At 47.3% G+C, this 24,724-nt stretch overlaps 1 protein-coding gene across 2 annotated transcripts; it reads right to left on the bottom strand.

The window, feature by feature from the left end:
* Window positions 1-26: 26 nt before the first annotated feature.
* LOC136300403 (uncharacterized) lies at window positions 27-24,682 on the bottom strand. 2 transcript variants are annotated; one of them, XM_066202773.1, is made up of 6 exons: window positions 23,155-24,682; window positions 19,315-19,477; window positions 14,766-14,996; window positions 3,969-4,068; window positions 2,175-2,297; window positions 27-106 (listed from the first exon to the last, which is right to left on the bottom strand). In XM_066202773.1, exons 1-5 carry the CDS (start codon window positions 23,308-23,310, stop codon window positions 2,279-2,281), a joined length of 669 nt encoding a protein of 222 aa, XP_066058870.1. In that variant the 5' UTR covers window positions 23,311-24,682; the 3' UTR covers window positions 27-106; window positions 2,175-2,278. The 2 variants fall into 2 exon arrangements, with proteins under 2 accessions (XP_066058870.1, XP_066058871.1); XM_066202774.1 differs by lacking the exons at window positions 27-106; window positions 2,175-2,297; window positions 3,969-4,068 and adding an exon at window positions 6,890-7,027.
* Between the last annotated feature and the right edge of the window lie 42 nt (window positions 24,683-24,724).

The raw sequence follows: 24,724 nt of genomic DNA, 5'->3' as shown, positions 1-24,724 counted from the left end.
AGCTCTACTGAGTCATACTGCACTACCTGACACAAGCTCTTCACTCTCTCTGTCTTCTTTTTTCCTTGAGAAAACTGATTTTCACAGTGGAGGAATGTAGATAAACCTTTAAAAAATAAAATTAAGAATTAATTTCAGCTGTTGGAGCACAGGTGTCCTGTGGTTTGGAGCTTTAACACCATGAATAGGGTGCATTAACACTGGGACAGTGGTTGAGTTGTATGGTGGGCTTTTTGTAGTTTTTTTTTTTTTTTATCTTAACTCACTAATACAGGTAAGTACAGGAGATCTGGTCTTGCACTGCAATGTCAGCCTCTTCTTTAACAAAAAAATTGTATTTTGGTAAATAACACAGGGAGGATTCAGTTTTACAGTCACAGTCTGCAGCTCAAGGCCCCTTTTCTGACTTGTTTTTGAAGTAGTTGAAGTGAACAGCCTTGGAAATTGAACCTTTAACTTCAGATTTTTTCCTTCCCCCAGGTGGAGGAAGGGTGGGGGGAGAGGAGATCATCCGATATCTTCAGAAGTAAACTTCTAAATAATAAAAATAGCAAGGTTTGGTTGTTTGGTTTTTTTTTTTTTCCCTAAAGTTATACACCACATTGGTATTTGTGTCATTAATTGTGACCACACTGAAGAGGGAGGGATGAGTGCTCTGAAACACCTTAACCCACAGGAACTGGAGCCCTCAGTGTCACATTTACCTCAGTATCACCTCCAGGCATGGAGGGGCCAGGTTTGGGTATGAAGACACTGTTGTCCTGTAACTGCTGAGTAACCTGCATTTTGAAGTGTGACTTTATAAACCTTTTGATTCAATGTAAGTAGAGCTTTAAAAGGTAAAGTAATTTGGAGGTAAAGTTCTTTCATGAAGACACATGGGAATATTTTGGTGCTGAAGGTTAGAATGAAACCAGTTCTGAGCTCTTGTAAAATACTGGGCTGCTAAAGGTGGGGAGGGAAAACAAGGAGTAGTTTACTGCTGTTTGGAGCATTTCCCAGGGATGGATGGAGTCCTTGGGGTCTGTAATGATCCATGAGGAGATGATGTGCAAACACCTCATTGAACAGTGGCACCCTTGGAGTGCCCTGAACTCAGCTATTTGTGTGAATAAACCTGCCCAGCTTCAAGGTGAAATACAGAGTAGACGAAATAACACCTCAGCAGGGGCAAGAAGGAAGAACTGTCTCTAACTGGTAAAGAGACCCCACACAGCATGGAAATGACATGAGGGAATGACACCTTTCTGTGTCTTCCTTCTCTACTCTCCTCCCCTCTCCTTGCCTGTTTTCTCAGTCCTCTCCTCCCTTTTACTGACCTGTCCCATCCTTTCCTGTCCTCCCTTTTATTCCTTTTCCCATCCTTTCCACCGTTCCTCTTCTTTAATCGTCTTCTCCTCCTTTTTTCCCCTTTTCTCCCCTTTCTCTGCACTCTTCTCCTCTCCTCTCCTCCCTTGCCCTTTTCCCTGGCCCATAGTTTGACTCCAGTGCTCCTGCACTTCAGGGGCTGTGTCCACACTGTCCCTGCTGGAGCACCCCCACCCCACCCCACTAACTGACCCTGTCACCAGGTCTGACTCCAGGACACAGGCATCACTCATCTGCCCACTGCTGAGACAGGGAATGTCCTCACTTTCTCAAGGCATGAAAGTAACGGGAAAAAGGAAACTTCTGGAGTCCAAAACGAGGGGTGAAGTTCTGTGTGTCCTTCTTCATCTCTGGCACATTCACAGTGATCGTTGCTGGATCACAACTGATCCTATTCCCAACAGCTCCTACAGCTTGAGGGGTTCCTGCAGTGATGGGAGCATGGGGCAGACATGAACAACACCCTTCCCTCCCCTCTGCTCCTGACGGAGTCCCAGAAACTCAGTGTGGTGATCCATGTGAGCAGCTCCAGTCCCAAAGGCTGCTTTCCAAAGCAGTGCAGTGTTTACATTTTTGTGGGGAGAAGCTAAGTGGCTAAATGGGCCCCATCTCAAACCAGAGCAATAATCAGACATTTCCCAGTGACAGGGCCCTTTTGATCTCTTCACTATCTAATTTCCTAGACTGCATGATGCTTTTCAACATTTATCTATTTTCTCTTCAGTAAAACACTTTGGAACGTCTTAGCCCAACTACATATATTTTTTAAACTTCTTTTTCTCTCTGAAGCACTGTTTAGTACAAACCTGCTTCCTCCAGTGCACAACCCAATGGACTGACGAATCCTCTCAGCCCTCGCTCTGTTTTCCTTCTCAGAGGAGCCCACCTTGTTTTGCTGCTCACAATGATTTCACCTCCGGTATCTCATGCTGAAAAAGCAGCTTTCAGTGAATATATTCTCTTTAGATTACAGCTTGCTGCACAGATACTAAAAAAACCAAAAAACAACACCCCCCCCCCCCCAAAAAAAAAAAAGCAAAATCAAAGCACATTTTAATTAAGTCAAGAGCTGCTCGAAATCCACTTACACAAGTTTTCTTCTGACAATAACCCTGTGCATGTGTATGCTTCTGTACTACTTCTTTTAATAAATGCACCCACCCCCAAACGTACATAGACTTCAAAATTCTCTTGAAAAGCATAGGCTGTGTTCCAGACTCCTCTATTCCACCCTCCTTAAGGCAGGGTTGTTGCAAAGAGAGAACAACCTTATTTTTCTGAGAATAAATACAATAAAGTAAAATTTTAAAAAAAATAAAAACATATACAAAAATAAAATAAAATAATAACATAATAATAAAATGTGCTCAGAGCTTCAGACTCCAGGCTGGATTGCTGCAGCATTCCAGCTCAACAGCACACTCTTACTCCACATTATGCTGCTTAATTTTATCAAATGCAGGACTAGGACAGAGCACTTCCAACTCCTCTTGTGTTACAGGTTTGACTTTCTTGCAACCCAATTCTTACAGCTGCTGGTGGCCTCCCACATGGTCTGAGAGCTTTGACAGAGGGCTCAGGGCAGCACAAACCCATCTGCCTTCCCCTGCCAGAACCATCCCTGGCCAAGAAAATGTTTTGTTAACAGGACTTGGAGCAGTTTGACCGAACCATGGAGGTTTTGGGGTTCTCCAGCAGCAGATTTCCTGGAGTGGGAGAATGTGAGGCAAACTCTGCCCCAGCTGGGGCTGTGACCAGCCCTGCTTGTACCTCTGGTGCAGGAGAGGGCAGAATCTGACAAGGATTCCTGCCTGAAAGTAAAGGTTACTCATTAACCACTGACAAACACCGGGGAAAAACCAGTCATATTGTTTTGCTCAGTAGAACCACAGCATATTTTCGGCCAGAAATACAAATGCTGTGGGTCAAACTGCAGTTCCCTTAGAGGGGTCAGCTCTGCTCAGGGCACTGATGATGAACATCAGAATCCCAGAACCCCAGACTGGTTTGGGTGGGAAGGGACCTTAAAGACCATCCCACCCTCCCCCTGCCATGGGCAGGGGCACCGTCCACTGTCCCAGGCTGCTCCAAACCCCATCCAACCTGGCCTTGGACATTTCCAAGGACGGGGCAGCCACGGCTTCTCTGGGCAGCCTGTGCCAGGGCCTCCCCACCCTGTGCAATACATAATTTATACATAACACAGTGTCCCACGGGGCTGGCTGGTCTATGTCGGGGCTTTTGGGTTTTCTTCCCTGTAGCCCGACCCTGTGCCCAGCACAAAGCAGGGGTAAGAGCAACCCTGTACCTCAGGCCTGCTCTGGGCAGGCTCAAAAGCACCGAAAGGCCATGGGCCAAGTAAACAGCTTCCATGTGCATTTCCATTTTGGATAAATGGCTGGGTCACCCAGAGGACAAGGGCTGTGGATGGGAGCTGCAGAACAATGGGTTCTGAAAATGCCAGCAAAAAAAGTCCCCTGCATGCTTCAGCTGTAGAGGAATTCTAATAAATAAAGGAGAAATCCATCATACCAGCTATCCCTCAGCCCTCCAGACACCGCAAAAGCAAACATTTGCTCTGCCGCAGGAGGGTGACTCACCATTCCTGAGGAGTGCAGCTCCAAGGCCTTTGGCAAACAACCGACATCCAGCCTTCAAACCACCGGGTATCAAAATAATGATGTAGCAAAAACCCTGTGCCTGCATGCAGGTTTAATGGGAGGAGAAAAATAAAATCATTTTACAAGTAACCCACCATTTGCATGACCAGCCTCCCCCCCAGCCTTCTTTTGCAAGGCCCCTTCAGCATCAGAAGCATCACCACTGATGTCTCCCCCCGCCAGTGGTGCCAATTCTAGGCCCTCCCATTCATCCTTTTTCTAGATTTCTTTGAATCTCAAAGTGTGGAGGAAAGAGTATTTGAGGTAAACGTCCCAGAAATGTGAAGAGTGTATTCAGCACTACCTGCCGTGCCAGAAGGCTTCTTTATTTGTGGTGTAATAGCACCTGCGTGATCCTTCAAAGGCTTATCCAGAGACAGAATCCTTACGCCCCAGTTCAGACAGGCAAATGTTCTAGAATGTTGTGTATAAATGGGTACAATCATTGTTTCTGACCCGGCTCAGTACAAAGCTGACTCCAATCATGTTATTTATAGTCAGAGAATTGTTGGACTTGGATGTTTCCGTGGATGGGGCATCTACCACTGCTCTGGCAACCTGTGACTGTGCCTCACCTTCACTGTAGAATTTTCTTCCTTATATCTGTTCTGAGTCTACTCCCCTTCACTTTAAGACCACTTTCCCTTCTCCTACAGCTGCAGGCCCTGCTAATAAGTTTGTCCCCATCTTTCTAGGCCTCTTGAAATAGTGGAAAGGGCTCTAAGGTCTCCCTGGCGACTCCTCTACTCCAGGCTGGTAACCTCCAGCTCTCCCAGCCTGGCTCCAGAGGAGCTCCAGCCTTTGGAGCATCTCTGTGGCCTCCTCTGGACCTGCTCCATGTCTTCCCTGTGCTGAGGGCTCCAGACCTGGATATCTTTCCTTCCTCCCTGTATTGGGTGCCTCTAATCTGTACCAGCCTCTGTAGACAATAAGATGTCACCTTCACATGGGACATCCTTGCTTTGTGGCAGCCAGTCTTTTAATGTTACTGCTTACACACTATGCTTCAATAATCCCAACTGCTGATCCTGTCCATAAAAAAAAAAAAAAAATTTTAAACCAGACCAGAATCTACCTGGAGAAATTCTGTGCTGCTGATGAAACCTTGTGAGCAAAAAAAGCCAGCTGCCAAGGTGATAACCACAGTGAGATCACACCAGAGCTGACATTTATAAGCAGGTTTAAGAGCCAACTCCCCCACTTTCAGCTTCCTGATTTCAAACAATAAAAATCCACATTACACACACGACTTCACTCACCTTTCTTTCCACAGCCACCTTTTTCCTTCTCCTTTGAGCACACACCAAAGGGAAACCACCATGCAGAAGAACATGGATTATTTATACACCACCCAGGACACATCTCAGGCCATCCAGGAATCCCCAGAGCAGTGCTGGGAGCTCTCCCAGTCTCGAAGAGCAGCTCCCACTGTCAGAGGAGCCTCAGTGACAGCGCAGCACTGCCTGTGTGCCCCCGCCTTGTGTCTGCCTTCTCTCCAGGATTATCCCATGTCCATTTGCTGTGGGTTCCAGCAGAAACAAACCCCACGGAGCACAGGACTCCACATCCACACCTCGGACAGCCCAAGCAGCCGCCCGGGCTCCCGGGGGCAGCAGTGCGGCGGCTGAGAGCAGGTTCCACCGCACCTCTCATACCCCGACACTGCCCCAGGAGCCACTTCTGACAGAAACCCCATCGCTGAGTGACCACGGGCACAATCCCAGCGCCTGTGCATCCACAGACACCCCGTCCACAGACACCCCGTCCACAGACACCCCGTCCACAGACACCCCGTCCACAGACACCGCGTCCACAGACACCGCGTCCACAGACACCGCGTCCACAGACACCGCGTCCACAGACACCCCGTCCACAGACACCGCGTCCACAGACACCCCGTCCACAGACACCCCGTCCACAGACACCCCGTCCACAGACACCCCATCCACAGACACCGCATCCACAGACACCGCATCCACAGACACCCCGTCCACAGACACCCCGTCCACAGACACCCCGTCCACAGACACCCCGTCCACAGACACCGCATCCACAGACACCCCGTCCACAGACACCCCGTCCACAGACACCCCGTCCACAGACACCCCGTCCACAGACACCGCATCCACAGACACCGCGTCCACAGACACCGCATCCACAGACACCCCATCCACAGACACCCCATCCACAGACACCGCATCCACAGACACCGCATCCACAGACACCGCATCCACAGACACCGCATCCACAGACACCGCATCCACAGACACCCCGTCCACAGACACCCCGTCCACAGACACCCCGTCCACAGACACCGCATCCACAGACACCGCATCCACAGACACCCCATCCACAGACACCGCATCCACAGACACCGCATCCACAGACACCGCATCCACAGACACCGCATCCACAGACACCGCATCCACAGACACCCCATCCACAGACACCGCATCCACGCTTTTCCGCGGGCGCACCCAGCGAGGGCCCTCCCCGCGCCCGCAGCCGGCCCTGGGGGACAGGTTTCCTCCACACCACTTCGAGGGGGACTCGGAGCTCCGAGACGAGCAGGGAGCATTTCTGGAGGCCTGGCTCCTGTTCAGAACAGAAATATTTCCCTTGGCTTGTGCACGTTGCCGGGACCGAGCGCGGTGAGAGGCCGGAGGAGCCAGTTTTCCATTCCCCCTTCCATTACTCTTTTTGATTGGCACTTTAATGAGGGCGCCGGGGGTCGACCCCCTGCCAGGGGGCCGGTTCATGCCCCGTTTATCTCACAGTCCATGTAAGACTAAAATAACACGCCAGGCTGAGTTTCACTGGCTTGTGATCCCACAGCCCACCGTGATGGATTGAGTGACTGCAGCAAGTTGGCAGCTGAAGTGTGTTGTAACACTATCTTTCTGTCAGCGCAACACAATGGATTTGCTGATTCCCGGGCTTTTCCCAGTATCCGCCGTTACCATCGGCCCACGAGTTTCCAAAGTTCGTTTTCCAGGGGACTGCAAAGCGATAATAAATAACACGGCAAAGGTTACGCCGAGCTTTTCTTCCCCTCGGCTGCCCTACTGCTGACGCAGGAGGGGCTGCGGTGCCAACTGCACTACTTGCACAAGAGCGGCCATAAATCCAGCCCAGAAAGGAGGAAAGGTTCTCTGCTGCTCCTTTGTGGGAGCTCAGGCTGCTGAGCCAACACGTGCGGCACAGAGTTCCCAAAGGGAACAGGGCACAGCCCCGGGGGTTCCCAAAGGGAACAGGGCACAGCCCCGGGGGTTCCCCCCAAAGGGAACAGGGCACAGCCCCGGGGGTTCCCCCCAAAGGGAATAGGGCACAGCCCCGGGGGTTCCCCCCAAAGGGAATAGGGCACAGGGCACAGCTGCAGGGGTTCCCAAAGGGATCCTCCCCAAAGGGAACAGGCCCAGGGGTTCCCAAGTTTTCTCCAGAAGAAAATTCCCAGGGCGGAGGCTGAACCTCACAGGCTGCAGAATCAGGACCAACAAGGCACAGGCCTTCCCATCATCTCACTTATTTGCACCAATATAACCCATAAATTCACTAGGATATCCAGGAATCCTGAGCGAGGCCTGGATTACAGGATAGATACCTTCCTTTAATATTCTAAACATTCAATATCCTCATATCTCCTCTATAGGAAAACTTCAAACAAAGGATTCTTTTTTCCTCTAGAAAACTGCAGTCTAGGAAATGAACTGAATATTTTTAGTCATCCAAAGAGGTCCTCTACTAATTGAGACCTTGTCTCTGTGTCCTGTTCCCTCAGTATCCCTTCATTCGCCTTGTCACTGTCTGCAAAGAACATCCCTCAAATACTGGGGAGAACACTAATTTTTGGATTCTTGCCATCCCATCCCCTCCCAGCAAAAGTGAAGAAATGGGCTCCACAAAAGAAGGGGCTCTTTACTTCCTGTATAAGAATTTTTGACAGCACAAATTTCAAACTAATCACTCTCCCACCCCCCAATAACCAAGGGTCAGACCAAAAACCCACCCTCGGGCTAATAAGTAGGAAGGGTGAAGCTGTTTCCCTTGCTTGGGACAGCTCTGTAGATCTGTATATCCACGGTTTATTTAAGGCCTTGCACAAGGCAGTAACACAGCCAAAAATAGCTCCAAAACCAACTTTAGAGGTTCAGCTGCCATAATATCAGTGCATCCTCAAATATTTCATTGTGGGTACCTAGAACCCTTCTCTGGATCCATCTCACTCTGGACAACAAGTGTGTTCCTGCCAACAGGACAAATGACTAGAGAGAGATTGAGCAAAGAAGGCAAGAAAATGAGAATACAGACGTTGAAGGGACTCAAAGATCAAGGAAAAACGCACCAGGATCCAAAAAGAGAACATGATGAGGAAAAGGAGCCAGACCGAGGAGCTGCTTGAGAAACCCACTGCTCCCAATGGCAGCGGTTTGTATGGACCACACAAATCACTGCCTGATGCAGATTTCATCTCACAGTGCTGCAGAAATGAGCCTCATGAGTTGAGGAACTTCATTTGTGAGAGAAGAGACAACCCCAGCCCCCAGCTGGCACAGCAGTGGCAGCACACGAGGCTGCTCCTGGTGGGAGCCTTGGCAGAGTGTGGAGCTGGTCCTGTGCAAACTGCTCCAGAGATCCCAGCTTGGTGCTGCGACCCCAACCCTGCAGATCCAGCACTCAGCCAGCTCTGAACTGGCCACCCCAGAGCCTGCCAGCACAGCACAGGGATCAGGGATGTGCCACAAACACCGTGTGAAGCTTCCCTGGAGCTGCTGGTGGTCCCTCCACCTCCCAGTCCCACTCCAGCTCAGATCTGCCCGTGCAAGCTGCTGCAGCCAAACCCTAAAGGCTCCTCTGGGGACAGCCAGACACTTACACCTTGACACAGAAGAGGGCATACTGAGCCTACAGCCAGAAAGCCTGGGAAATATTAGGAAAAACGAGTGGGTGGGGGAGCTCAAGGGACCGGTGGGAGGATGCGGGAAATCAGTAACACTGATCTGAATAACTGGTAACAATTATTAGATCTTTTTTTGGTATGAATCATTTCAGAGACTCATCATTTAAGTGATGTCACTCAAGGGGCAGTAAAAAATACAGTAGGAGCCACCAGCCTGCCATGACAGGGGTTTGGAGCCACTGGGTGATTGGCCAAACAGGTCTGGGGAACTTCACCAATGCATGGACAAGGGAGCAAGTTTTGTGGAGAATAAACACTCTGGCAGATCAGACAGGCAAATCTGTCTTTGGCAAGGTTATGATGTTACTCAGAGCTCTGACGAATATGCCTGGAGAAGGAGTAGCCTCACTTACCTGATGACCACTGACCTTGTCCTTGCCCTGTCCCCTCCCCAAGGGTGGAATTTGTATTTGAAGCTACAGGTTGTAAAATCAGCCAACCAGAACCATCCTGAGGGAACAAAACTGAACCAGAACAACACCACAAACCAAGGAAACAACAGAGTGAGTTTGAACAGAATCTGTTCACTGGGTTCACCAAACCCACCCAAGAGCTCCCATCCTTGCAGGAAAAGGGGCGGCAGAGGTGGTGCTGCCTTGTGCACATCTCAACTCCTTTTATCTTCTTACACAACTGCAGGAGAAGAAAAACTCTTTGATCAAGAACCAGTAGCATCAGCAGGCTCAGGAACTCAGCAGTAACCACATCACAGTCCTTAGCCCTTTCTCCACACCTTCCACATACCACACTCCCTTTTCCCAACCTGCAGAACCATGGCCATTTTCCGCCAACAAAAAACCCCTTTGTCACCCAGTCCGTGTTTGCTTCTCACCTGTGGGCAAAACACTGGGTGCTGAGAGTGCTCCTTTGCAGCCAGTCACCTAAACCTGGCAGCAGCTGAGGAGCTGAGTGTGAACAGACGTTTACAGGTAGTTCCAAGAACTTCCCAGATCCAAAATGGGGGCGGAAACCATCCCTGTGTGTGGAGCAGAGCAGGAGGCAAAGCTGAAATAATTCATTGCTCCAGGAAGGCTCTCAGCTTCCTGAAGTCAGGGATTATCTCCAGGCTGCTCTTCCCTTTTCAGACACAGCTCCCAGCATCTACCATCCAGAAATGCACTGCCAGTGAGTTTCTTGAGGGGGTTCTACAACAAATGTTTTCTACTTTTAGGACTTTCACGGAATTTAGGCACAGAGAAAAATATAAGACTTGGTTCCTGGAAATACCGTCCATTAGAGAGCTGCTGTCGGTTTCAGACCTTCCTTACCCACGATGTGAGAAAAGGGAAAAGGAAGATTAGAGAACCCCAGAGCTGCAATTGCAACACAGTGGTTTTCAACCCAAGACTGAAGCAATAAAAGGTATTGCCCTCCTGTCACATCACAAACCAGAGATACAGCCTAAGAAAGAGGATCAAAAACTTCAGGCCTCACCACTGAGCACTGATTGTGATGGAGCAACTACTTAAAACCCAGGAACTTTAATTTGCTTGGAGCTTTCTGGGGAGGAGGGAGTGGAGGCCGTGGGGATTTAGGAAAGGGTCAAGAGGAGAAGTCCAGCACTTGGTTCCACACGTGCATCTGGAGCACAGCCCATTTCAACAAGGTAATGTGAGTTTGAGCCAAGTACACCATGTCAAGTTATCAGTATCTATTATTAACCTAAAGAAATTAACCTCAATGGTTAGCATAATGCTACGTTTTTACAACATCTGTCAGCAATTATTTGTATTTACTTGCACTGCAAATACAGGAGAAAAATCAGAGAAATAAACACCAGAATTTCCACCAGTCTTGTGTTTTCCCCCAAAAAAATCTCCAATCATCACTGTTTAGACACATTTATTCCTTGTCCTCTCCAGCATGGAATTTCTTGCTAATCCTCTATGACCAATAATTATCTGTCCTCATTCACCCTGCAGCAAACATGGACCAACCCCTCTGCAATTAGTGGTGTTAACTTCAGGGTTCTTATAAGAGAAATCATCAGAGCTGTGATATTTCTTGGATTCAAAGCAGTTCCTGCTCTCCCCTTGGCCATGCCTTACCACAGCAAGGAGGGAGGCAGGGACAGCTAGGGCTGTGCTCCAGTCGCACTCCACCTGTGCAAGGCAGGGTGAGGAACAGGTTAGCTGGGTGAAAAGTTCACTGCAAGCTGAGCTGTCTGTTTCTCTTGCTTAATTTATCCGATATTTGGCTAACCTTGCTCTGAACCCAGCCCCCAAGACCCCCTCCTCTCATCCCTCCCCAGCGGGTTCATGTCAGCCAAAGACACCGCCTCTAATTCCCTTCTCCCTGACCCTGCGAGGGGAGCGGGGGCTGGGACACAGGGCCAAGCACAGAGCAGAGCCCCAGCACTGCACAGATAATCATTATTTATGCTCTAAACTCCAACAAGAGCAAACACAAAAGCCCTACAGTCAGCAACATTGCCTGACACGGTGTTGCGGCTTATCAGCCTTCCCAAGGCTGGGTGGCACCCCCTGCACCCCCACCTCCCCTCGGCCTCTGGCTCTCCCGAGGATGCAGCTCTTCCTAAAGCAGCTCACCACGGATCCCTGATCCTCCCCCCGGCAGGGGACTGGCACACAACTCCCACGTCCACAGCCTCTGAGATACCATTAACCCATCATGTCCATCACCTCGTTTCTGCAGCTCGAGATCCTAAAAAAGGAACCTGACAGACAAAATTAAATTTTGCACAGCACAGAGCAGTAGCTGGCGTGACACAGAACACGAGCAGGGAGACCCTAAAGGGCTTTTTTACTCCAAATCCCATAAGGTCAGTGGAGAAAAGGCTGGAGGGTATCAAGATGAGCTACTGCTGCTCTTTGAAGAGCAGGATTCCCTGATCCACAGACCATTATGCATCCCTAAGCTCCTCACCCTGCAGAAAACAGCCAAGGTTTGCTCAGAAGCTGCTGAGCAGTTTCCCTTTCTCTGGCAATCTACAGCTGCCCACACATCCTGCCCCTGCGCCCAAGAACGGGGTGACAAGGAGCCGTGCCCTCCCCCTGCCGTGCAGGGCACTGCTCTGAGAGCACCCTCACTGCACCTCCTGATCCCACACGTCAGAGCTCGGCCTGGTGATGCAAACTGCTGGAAAAACTGCCCGGAACACGCGCTCCTGGCAGGCTCTCCTTGTTTTCCTGCTGTGCTCAGGACTGTTCCCAACACTCCTCAGGGCAACACAAAGTGCATTTGATGGGCTTCTCAATGAACTGGGCACGACTTCAGAGCAGGGCACAGACCAAACCTGCCGAGCTGTCCCTGCTCCGCTGAGCAGCTGCTGCTCCCTTTGCTGTTTGACCTGGGGCTCCCCAGAATCCACACTCACCTTCCCTCCTGCTCTCACCTCCCTGCCTCCCTGAGAGGGTGACTCAGGATGTGCCCAGGATTCTGTGAATGGAGCAGAACAAATGTTTCCTGTAAACCTTCTCGTTTTTGACCTGACAAAGAACCTCACAGCTGTGCCATGGCTTCGATACACCTGAGCTTCCTCGGGTCCAGGAGAGACTCTCACAGACAACTTATTATTTTTTTATAATCTGTATCATCAGAGTGCCCAAAACTCCATTACAGTGTGTCTGTCCCACTGACAGGGAGGGCAGAGAGAAGTCTGACAGCTTTACAATAAGTGGAAATTCCTTGTGGTCTAAGAACAATATTGAACTTGTTTCTCAGGGTCAGCAGATGATCTCGCCTTGACACATGGCTTCATCTCTCTGGAAGCAGTGAAGACTGGCCTGGCTCTGATGTAGTCACTAATTTAGTGACACCATCCCTTCCAAATTTCACCACTCCCACACCAAAGTAGCAAAATACCAGTTCACAAAGAGTACTTTGAAATGAAAAACCCCACGCCCTTACCAAAGCACATGATCCAGCACCACCCTCCCCATCTAATGCTCCATGTTTTCAAGGCATGAAAGTTGCTGAGAGGAGCCAAGTAAGGTTGTCAGGAAGACATGAAACTTCAAACTGCTGCATAAGTAAACTGAGGAGACACAAAACTCCCTCAGCCCACCTGGAATAATTCCCCTGGTACCTGTATTCCATAACAGCAGGGCCAGCACAGCTACTCACCACTGCCTCAACATCATTAATCTATAAAATAACTAACAATGTATAATTTCCATACAAAGAATCCTCAGTGCAAACTTTGTTATGGATTTTAACCCCTCTTCAAAACTGCTGGAATTGGTCATGGGTGGGTAAAAAGGAACAGGATTGTTGCAACAGGTGAGAGAGAAAGTCAATCACAGACCTCAGTGCCACAGATCCCTGTTTGCTCCTTCCAGCCACCACACAGAAAAGCAAAATACTACAAATGATGCCATACCTGCACAATTAAAGGCAAGCTGAATGTAATGAAGCTCCAATTGCTTACAGGTGCATCTTAAGAACCACCTGATTTTAAAAAAAGACTGCTTCTTTTATTCTCTACATCAACATAGTTGATGCAGCCATTTTAATAATTAGGCTCAATCCCCCAGAGTTTGTCCATAACAGAAAAGAGCTTGTGAAAACCTTGAGAGAGACAACTTTAAAAATACAGGAGGGAAATTAACAGATCAAGCTTCAAAGGAAATCTGTGTCCTCCATGTATCCAGCACTGAGGCTTCTGTTTGGGGGGGGACCCAAACAAAACCAAGAAAAAAAACCACAACAAACACACAAACACCAACACCTCCAACCCCTGCTCCCAAAAACCATCTCAAACCATGAAAATGTACAAGGGCAGCAATCAGAAAAGAACCTTTCAGCCTCTCAGGCAGATTCTTCAGCTCCTGCTGGCTCTTGAGGACGATTTTTGCTCCCCATGACTGCAGACAGACCCTCAGAGACACAATTCCCCCCTCCAGGCACTCGGGGCACAATTCCAGTGGTTGCTGCTGTTGGAACAGGCTCAGCTCAGACACAGCCCCTACACTCCAGAGTCAGAAACAACACCAAGAGATCCAGGAATGATGCTTAAAACAAAGGAATTCAGTGAGATCAGCCCAGTTGGTTGGAGCATGGTGCTGATAACACCAAAGCTTCAATCCCTGTACAGACCATTCAAAAGTTGGACTCGATGGAGAACCCCCTTGGAGGTCTCCTCCAACCCAGCATAGTCTGTGATTCTAAATGAAAGCCAAGGACGGGGAAACCCATGACCCTGACAGCCTTTGATGTGCTGGTAAGGAGCTCCTGGGGCTCTGGGGTTTCTCCATGACCCCTTCCCACAGCTCTGAAAGGTTCCACTGGCGCCCCTGAAATGCAGAATCCCCGGAGATAAGTGTGTAGGTGTCAGACACTGAGAGCAGGGTGGCTGTGGACCCAACCAAGGGCTGTGGGCAGTAACAGGCAGGGGTTGTTGATCACAAACAGGGATTGTTGTTGATAACAAGCCTGAGAAAGAACAAGATGCAGCTGGAGAAGGGCCTCTGTGGAGGTGGGGCAGCACTTTCCTGGGACAAACATCCTTGTTCATGCTCCTGGAGACAAGCACAGCACAAGTGCAGGAATGAGGCTGGGAAGTGGGCAGGGACTATAAGGGGGATCAAGATCACCAGAGACCCACAAAGCCTCCCAGAAAGGTCTGTAAGAACATCCATGACACCTGATCTGTACAGAAACCGAGAAAACAATCCTGACAATGGGAAACCCGACCCATAAAAAGGCACCTCCCCAAGCCTGGGTGATGTCCCCAGGATCCTGGACATCCCATCAGCTGGACTGATGCAGCTGGATCCATGCTGAAACCAAGAATGACATCCCAGTAGCTGGATCAATACCGGATCTGAGACTGGTGATCCTCTTTCCTTTTTTCTCCTTTTTCTTCTTTTTTCCTTTTTTCTTTTTTCCTTTCCTTTTTCCTTTCCCCTCTCCTTTCCTTTTTCCTCTCCTCTCCATGTCCCTCGCAGTGACCTCAGCACCAGCAGGAGGACAGCACCCACAGCAGGAGTGGCTCCCTTGGCCAGGCACATCCTCAGCCAACCCCAACCAGGCACAGGCGGGTTCAGCACCTACAGAGCAACCAAAATATGAAAGATCGCTCACATGTGGGATCTATTAGGGCATTTCGAAGGAATTCAGGTTCATTGTTTCCCTTGAAATATAAAGGTTATAAAACTTAATGGCCACATGACAAGGAAACTATATGAAACACTCAGAGATTTACAGAGTGACTGCTCAGCTCTCAGGGCATGTGGCTGGAAATTGCTGGGCAAAAGCCAACGAGACCCATGGTCTGAGCTTTTGGGCAGTTATTTCTTCCTTTCTTTTCCTGACCTTGCAGCCTGGTATTCGATTACCACAGCAGCTCTAAAGTCAAACAGAAACACAGCTTGTATCTTCTTTCAAGTATTTATTTCTTTTGTCCTGTTAACACCAAGTAGTGAAAGGAATTGTAAGGATTTTGAAGGGAGGAGGAAGGAATGAAAGCAGGAGAAAGGAAAAAAAAATATGGACATAATGGCTTAATTTCTCACAGCATGTGCAGCACAAATGAACAGTAAACAAATCCCAGGGTAAAATGCAAACAAAGGCTACATTTGCTCAAAGTTCCAAGAAAAAAGCCCATCGTGTGTGCCACTGAGCAAATATTTCTGTGATTAAATCCTCAGAGCCTCTGTGTGATTTCTAGGCCAATCCAGCACAGCAGATTCCTTCCCCCTTCTCCCAGAACATCCCTGGGCTGGGTTTCCAAGCCTTGTTTTGGTTTAAGGCATGGAAGTGTTGCAATTATGGCATTAAGAGGAAGCAGCAATCTAATCCAACAAGTCAAGGGCAAGTGTGAAAATCCGATTAGAGATTTGCCACTGGAGTTTGTCCATACAGAGTGAAATAATTAAGCAGCAGATCATGAACAAATAACGTATTTTGTTGGGATTTCTGACTCGGATTTTGGCAATCCCAGGCAGGTCAGAAACTCGTGATGTTGGCTGCCACCAAAGGCTCTTTCAGTGACCCTAAGGGTTGTACCAGCAGTACAATCATAAATCATCTCCTTGTGTGACACCAGGTGGGACTGCACAATTTTCTGTCACTGTTCCTATGTCTGTAACAAATGGAAGAGCTCTGGCAGGGCCAAGCTGGCACCGGTGAGAGTCAAACAATGTGCAGTGCTTTTCCTGCATCTCCTTACTTCCCAGACCTCAGCTGCAGCACAACTCTAGTCCACTTAATTTTCTTAAATGAACCAAGGGTGAGTACGCAGCAACACAAATCCCAAAATACCATCATGTCATTCCCCTCATGTGGAAATGTGCCATGCCCTGATGTTGGGAGGTCACTCACATTTTAATGAACTCTTTGCAGGATTTCCAGTGTGATTATTTTTCCCCTGATGATCTGAGGCTGAGAGGCGGATCCAGTGAGAGAAACAAAACCAAACTGCGAAAATGTTCTGCTGCAAGTAAAGGCAAATGCACTTTTGACAATATCCCAAGTTAGGGAGGGTTTTTCTCCTTGAAAATATCTATAGGCACGTTTTTGATCACAGGATTGGAAATATGTCATGAGAACACACTCAAATATGCGTTCGCATTAACGCTGCTGCCAGAAGCCATCTCACAGTCATCACCAGACATCCTGGAGCCCCTAGAAAGCTTTCTGTGGGATTGGAAGGCATCCAGCCAGGAGAAAGCAGAGCTACCATGTGATTGGGATGGACAGTTCCACAGGAAAACTGTGCATTAATGAATGGCAAGCGCTCAAAGCGGGAGTTACAGTGAAGAGCTTGCAAGGAAACCACTGGCTGAGAACCATCATGTGCATGAAATATTTGGTAAATGAAACTCTGAAAGAAATCTATGTTAAAATGATCCAGCGTAAGAAAACAGGCCAATTTTACAGCAGGAATTGCCCATGTAAAGCAGTGCTGCTGGCTGTAATAAAGATCACTGGAATACAAGCTGCTCACCCAGCCTTAAAGGATGTGACCCTTAGGCTGCAAAAGGACATTCTGAAGTATCATGAAAATAATCTGTTTTACTCTTTGTATATGGTAAGTTATCAGCAGAAATCAAACGGCAGTGCTGGGTATTGGGGCTTGCACCGTGTTTCTATTTTTCAACAGATGATTTTTACCTTATGACTCCCCCTCTAACCATAAAGTGAGGTTCTGGCCACCCACTCCCTCCCAGTCCTTCCCAGTTCAAATTCGGATCGTGTAGGTGTTAAACAGAATGTGCAGTTATGAGCAGAAGTAACAGCTCTCTGGGGTTTAGCTACACTTCATGCTTCAAGGGAACAAATGGGAAGATATTTAGGGCAGTTTGCAGGGTTAATGTCAAAGAAGGTGTGCACAAGGCCCAGGTGAGGGAGTGCCTGAGGGGAGGGCGCAGAGATGAACAATCTGCAAGCACAGCATTCTGGCTCAGGAACTCTCCAAACACAGCCCTCTCCAACGGGAACAATTGGAAGAGACAGATGAAATGATGAAAAATGAAGGGATCAGCAGAAATCAGACCTAATATAAACCCAACTAAAATAAACTCAGCATGGCTCCTGTGGCTCATTCAAAAGCAGCTCTTCCCCAATGAACTCAGGTCAGGGGGAAGATGGAATAGAACTTCTCTGCTCTGGGCCTTTAGGAGCCACGGGCAACTCTGACTGGCAATGGGAAGAGGTTTTCAAAGGGAAATACTGAAGATTGCAACTCTGCCTCCTCCATTGCATCACAGGAAACGTGACATCTCCAGCCAGAACGTGTAACTGCTCCTAAATCCTGGGCTTCAGAATTTGAAAGAATTAACATTATTTTCATAATTGATGTGGGTCAGAGCTGTGTGTAGCTGCCTGAATTCAAAGCCAAGCAGTAGTTTTTCCATAAGAAAACGTACAATTCTGTAATTTATTTTTAAAACTGGAATGAAGATGCTTTGCCTCTGCATGCGTAAAGCAGAATGAGGCCAGGAGGCTCAGTGTTGTATCCCTGGGATGATGGAAGCAGAGCATTCTATTGCACAATTAAACTGAGTTGTTTGAAATGATTTATGTGGTTTTTAACATATGTAGAAACTTTTGCTACAGGACATCAGCATTGGGTTTTTTAAATTGCTTTTCTACATCAGCATCAGATCACTTCTAAAGAAATTCAAGGCTATATTTGATCATTTGATTAACATGCTTGTTAAACCTCAGCTAAAACAACTGACCTCAGAGAAACTAAATGTGGTTTAGGGTTCAAAAATATTATAATAGTTGATGTGGGTGAAGAAGGTTTTCTGGCTGTAGCAGACAGTTGAGAAATGTCAGACTGCTTCTATTGAATAGTCAAAAATATCAGAATACTGAAAGTTACAGGCTATTCAGCCACCAAAGCACACGTCACAGTGCTTGCTCATGTCTCTCTCCACTGTCTTTTGCACAGTCCTCAGAACAGGACCAAAATATTGCCTGGCTCCACAAGTGTTCTCCATGAATTTGCAGCTCTGATGGAAGTTCAGAAAAGAACACAAGGTATTCTATTACTGGGAAGAAGAGAGCCAAGCTGACCTGTGATTCTGTTTAATCCCATGGCTGAATTGTTTGAGTCAAACATATTCCTCCACATTTATTACCACTAACAAGGGGAGATTTGGCCCAAGACCTCAAGGAATCAGGTAGGAGCTGCAGTGGCTCCTTTTTCTGGTACCTGAGAGACCCCTCCATTTTCCAAGGCTGACACTGACCCAAAGAATTGCTTTGTTCTCTGATGGATGGATTTTATATATTTTTTAGCACCTATTTTGCTACATTTAACAGTGAAGAGAGCAGAGATCATGAGCTTGTCACCTCTGCTGCTACTTGGAGTAGGCAGAGTTGAAGGAGGTGTAAGACTGTGGAGTGAACTGACTTCCCTGTGACATGTCTTCAGGGAACCAGTGTTCCCAGCAGAGTCTGGGAACAGGAATTCTGTGTTTGGATATCACTTGTTTTCCATTATTGCCATTTCTATCTTCTGTTAACATTCCTCTGACATGAGCCCCTTTTTCTTATTCCATATGACAGCAGTATTCATGTTGCCAAAACACCCCAGGAAGCCTGCACTTACTGCAGTCCTCTCTGCATGAAGGCACTAACAGTTGACTTTCCTGGAAAAGATAGCAAGGAATTGCCTCCTTATCTTGGGGCTGAAGTTAATGCTGCCCTATGCCAGCCCAGTGTCTGGGGACACTGATCAGATCAGCAGTGATGCCCAAGGGCAGCTGGTGGCTACACCCCAAAGTGTCTGAGGCTAAAAAATTAGGGAAGGTCTCAATTCCTGTACTCCCGATGCCCAGGGTTTGCACATGGTTGTCCCAAGGGTCCAGCCAGGGGTCAGATCTGAGGCAGGAGGTGGGGGTTTGTCCTGGTTACCTGATTTCCTCCTTCCTTCATCTGGATTTTCCAGGAGTGTTCTGTGGGACCAGAAGTTTACATCCATCTGCTCGGAGTTTGTATGTGCAGCCTTTACTGCACCAGTGCACTGTGATGGTGACCTGCTCAGGAAACCAAACTCGGTGCCAAATGCCCCAGGGACCTACAGGAAGACAATTTTGAAAGCCAGGGTCATTTTCAGACAGAAGCCAGCAGGCTTCTGAGATGGACTGACTTAAGGCATTGATCTTCCAACAGTGTTCCTCTCCTTAGTTCCACATGGTTTGGGGAAGGAAGATATCCAATAGGAACTCTTCACTTCTGGATTCTTTTCATTATCATTTGATTAACATAGATAGAGGAATTTCATGTCTAGGATTCCTGTCAATGAAAAGCCTGTACAATACAGAGGCAACAAACTCAGATAAAGAAAAATCGTATTTAAAAAATGCTTTTGCTCAAGAAAAAAATAGGAAATGGAATCACATCTACCTAGTACCACCAGGTCAGGGTGATTAGTGACACAAGTCAGAGAAACACATGTCCTTGTAATACCTACACATGATGGATGGCCCTTGCAGCAGGAAAAAGTGAGCAGGGTGTCAAACTGACCCTTGTTTTTACATCTTTGGGCTGCTTTGCCTCCCTCAAAGAACAAGAGTCAGCCATCAGTTACCAGCATATTGGAGTTTCCAAGCCAGCAAGCTACAAAAAAATTAATTGACTGCTTTTTAGGGCATGGTGACCCACTGGAACGAGCAGAAGCAACAACAGGCTTCTTTTATAGACTTTGCATTTGGCTGGAAATCACACGCCTCTGTTATTATATAACTTCAGGGATGGTAAGGTGGCATCTTGCCTCTGTCTGTTTAGGGCCATCACACTCCCCCTAAGATTACATCTTATCTTCTATTTTGTATTCTCATATACTTTTCAGTCACCCTCCAACTCCAATTACAGTGCTTTCTTCCCTCGTTTAAGGAGGAATTGTTCTAGTTTTATGCAGAAAAAAATCATTATATGATGCACAAAATATCATCACACACTTGCCTCAATTTTTTCTGTGCTAGTATGTCACAATGCCCATAGCAAAGGTGAGCATAAAGAACTAGTAAGTTTGGACTCTTTGGGAAGGTGTGAAGATATAAATTGTCTCAGAGGTTGGTGCCTTTAGTCCAGTCTGGGCAGGCTGGCTCAGAGTGTGGTTCTGCTCACAGGATCTGCCACAGGAATAAAAGATGGTGTGATGTTGAAAGTAAAGATGAAAAGAACGGGGCAGGGACTTGCTGCCTTCAATGGTCCAGGGGACAGTCAGGTGTGTCCTGTGTCTTCCACCTACGCCCTGCAGCTGGGGCAGCTCAGCCCCCTGGACAGCCTGTGTCTGCTCTCCCACTCCTTACCTGCTGATCCAGCTCCTTGGAAGACAGACAGGAGTGTTTGTGCTGAAGCTTCAGCTTCCTGAAGGTACAGAAGGAAGTGCTGAGGTGACCTCAGTAGAACAGAGGTGGTAAAAGGTAAGAGGTATCTGAATTGCCATCTTCCCACAGGAAACATGGCATAGAAGAGAACGAGCTGCAGGGACCAGGTGACGTTCTGTTTTTCCTCTTGTCTCTCTCCAAGTCCCTGAATCTGTGCCTGCCACTACTCAAGGCTAAACATCTCCTTCAGAAAAAGCATGAGGTCAAAGAGGATTCTGTTCCCTAGAGAATGCAACTGCTGCTGGTGACTGACAGGTTTGCTCAGACTCCAAACATACCAGGATCTTAGTGCCGGGGAGGTGAGAGCTACAAACAGTGCAGAATATTTTCATTCTCAGGGCTGGTGGTTGGTAAAAATGCAAAATACTGCATTTGACATAATCTTGCTTTACCCCAACCTTGGAACCAGTGCTGTCAAAAAAGTGGCTGTCACCTAAATTAAATTTATTAAAGCCACGTGAAGAAATAAAAACAAAGGAGATGACCCAAGGATCACCCTGTATTCTTTTCTCAGCAGTTGCACTTCAGCTCGAGGAAGGCACTAGGCCACATTAATGTCTGCTACAAGCAGATGTGTTCTCTTCGAAATACATGCACCCACTTATGCTCTGCCTGCATTAAGTCTGTTACTGGGTTTTTAGGAGCTTTGGCAAGTGCTATCTGTTAATATCTGAAGGTGGGAGTGTTCAGGGAGTTGTCGGAAAGGCTTGCAAGACTAGATCTGATCATACCCACCCACACTAATTAACACATTACATAAAAGTACAACAAGTTTCTCTTTGCAAACATCAGAATCACTTGCCCAGGCACTTTCTGTGCAGTTCTAGAAGAACTTGAGGGACAGACTCTATTGCTTTTTAACCTCAACAGAACAATGGGTGAGTGGGGAGGGTACAGCTCCCACCTCCAGGGCCCACCTTTTTTGTCATGCTTCTAAAAACATGCCATTGGCAGGAACAACCTTTTTAAAGTTCACCAAGGGTATATGAGGGTGCATTTTTTTCTCATCAAAAACCACAAAATGAAGTATTGAACATGAGGGATCAGATTCCTGTACAAAGGACTCCACCCCTCCCTGCCTTGACTTGCTAATTTTGAAAATCACTTAATATAAACAGTGGCCCTTGAAGCCACCTTGAACTGAAAAATCCTCCCATTTAAATTTGGCTTTTTTTTTATTTTTTCTTTTTTCTTTTTGTCAGGGCAACATCCCAGACCAGCTCATATTTCCCTATCTTTCAAATTTTAAACCAGCAGCAATCTCCTGCCTAAGAGTGATAGTGAGGACTCTTTTACTTTTTCAGAGTTTGGAGCAAGTAAAATTAATTTCCTATGAAACTCCTGTGACCTGCTCCTGCAGCTTCACCTGGATTCCTCCACCATACATCAATGAACACCCCGATCTCGATTTACTTCAGACTCTTGTATGACATCTGGCTTCAAGATGGTAGCACAGAACAGTGCAGTGATGACATAGGAAAACAGAAGGAAAAAAAATAATTGTGCAGTGGAGAGCAGGAGGCAGCAGAGAGAGCGGGGAAAATCAAAATTAAAATAAGTCAAAAGGCGGAAATTCCTCAGAGAAGGCCTTAGGCTTCAACAAAGCTTGTCCACATTTGCAGCACTTCAGGATTACCCAACACTACCCTGATGTGGGAAGGTCCCAGCAGACCTCAGCAGCATTCCAGAGGAGCTCTTCTATTAAAAAAAAAGTGTTCAGTGTCTCCATCCACGTCTGCAGTTGCTTGCTGGATGGAGACTGTCCTGCCTCACAACACTCGCCAGGGAAGGAGCTCTCTTACCCAACTCTTCCTGGCTATCTGAAAAGCAAAGTCAATGTTTTCCTCATTATTTTCTGTTTGCTGCAACCCTCTCCCCCACTGTGACTGCTATTTGACCTGCTGTCCGCTCTGGGACCCTGGGGGGAGAGAGAGGGAGTTGTGTGTGTGTATGAGAGGAGAGAGATGATGAGGCTCAGCTATGTCCTGACTTGTTTATATTCATCAGAAAGAAATCAACAGCACTTAGTGTGTAAGACAACTCTGGAGATAGGGAACATCTTTAGTGTGGTGCAGGGAAAGAGCAGCTCTGTTTAAGGGACAGGATTTAGGGACGAACGGGAATTCCAGTGTGTGTTTTTACCTCACTTTTGCATTAGGAAGTTACTAATGAACAGAATCTCAGCACAAAGGTTTAATTTCAAGGGGACACTGCTCTTTCACCACGGTTGTTTGCTCTTGCAGCTACAAGCCTGGCACACCCAGCTGGGATTAATGAGGAACTGGAATGGATCAGAGAGCACAAGGGGAAGTTGGTATCACCATACCTTCCTCTCCCAAACCTCTCCTGATAAACCTGTTACCTTCAGTATTTCAGGCATATCCTGGAAGGGTTCTCCCCTCACGGCACTTGACTTTTCACAGTGAGATGGGCTTCTCCAAAAAACTGACAAAAAATAAAGCTGGAAGCATTTATTAGGGTGAGTCTCAAAATCACAGAGACTGAAGTTTCTTTTCATCCTCTCCAGACAGCCTCAGGCATCCAGGAATTCCGAGGAAAACTGCCTTTTAAGAAACATGTTCAGAGGTGTCACAGTGCTCCAGGTTATAGTTCTGCACTGACTGAGGCAGAAGAGCCCCCTCCAAACACTCACCCAGGCAGAGGGACTTCAACAGTGACACTTCTGGCAGCACTTTCCTCCTGGAGAGCTCCAGAAGGGAGAAATCCAGTGGCCTGCAGTAGGGTCAGACCTGATTTTAACATTCACACCTTTGCATCTCAGTAGCAGGTCTCCACCCAACATGGCAGAACCAAAGGAATAATTTAAATAAATCTCACAGCTTTTCTGCTGTACCTCAGATGTCTTTTAGGAGAGGATGCATTTTGGCATACGGTTTTTTCCCTCATCTAAATTTTTGTATGGAACCTCTTGGACTATGAACAAATACTGCTTTTCCTTTCTATAACACATTGCATTTGAATTTGCTGAGCTTTTGACATTTAGGTAGTCAGACTTGCAACTTTGAGGTAGGCAAACACTTGAAATATCTGCTTTGCAGGTCAGGGTGCTCTTTCAGATGACTCATTTTGCTCCAAGCCACACAGGACATCTATGGAAAAGCTTGAAATTCCAGTCAGTAACCCTAAATTCACTCCTTTTACCACACATCCATCCTTGAGGCACTTCATTCAGGTGTCTCCAGTTAGACTTGCTACTTCCTGTATTGCAATTATATGAATTCCTGTTAGTAGTGCTCCCATGTGCTGCTCACTGCATTTTGCACAGGAATGCAGCGTTGCCCTTCCTAGGCTGTCAAAGAGAATACTTCATTACAAAAATAAATAACGTCGAGCTGCTTCTGGCACCTCAGTCTAAGTATATTTATCACTTTTGGCTGGTCAGTGCCTGATTCAATGTCCCTAAAGCACAATGGGTTTATTCCCAGGTGAATTCAAAATGCATTTAATCAGGTCTTTGCTAAATGTTCTCCCAGATTTCACATCTCATGAGCACGACAGTACTGCCTCTTAGAGCATTATTCCCCTTCACTGTGCAGATTGATACAATGGATTTTCCTCTCCACGGATTATGTCAGTGAATGTATGTTTGCACAAGCAGGCTCTAGTTTTAGTTCTAGTTCACATCCCCAATGTGCTGCTGCCTACATGTGTGGCAATCTGGGATTAATGCTAAAAATATATTTATATTTTATCATAAATGAACAAAAAAACCTCAGAACGACAATTTCACATACGAGTTCAGTGACAGAAAGAATCTTCCACTATTTAAACTCTCAGCTCTGCTGCCTGAGCCTTCCTGACCAGCCTCCACAGGGGAAGTACAACAGCTTTTTTGGGCCCAGAAAGAGAAGTCCTGGGTGCCCTTTAGCAAAGAAAACATTGCTTCATGGTTTGCTCCTTCCCCAGTGTGT

The sequence above is a fragment of the Chamaea fasciata genome, unplaced genomic scaffold, assembly GCF_029207755.1.
Source record: "Chamaea fasciata isolate MVZ Bird 193981 ecotype frontalis unplaced genomic scaffold, bChaFas1.0.hap1 SCAF_23, whole genome shotgun sequence".
Classification (NCBI taxonomy): Eukaryota; Metazoa; Chordata; class Aves; order Passeriformes; family Sylviidae; genus Chamaea; species Chamaea fasciata.
The sequence above is the reverse complement of the archived record's forward strand: the minus strand, read 5'-3'. Positions and strand labels throughout refer to the sequence as shown.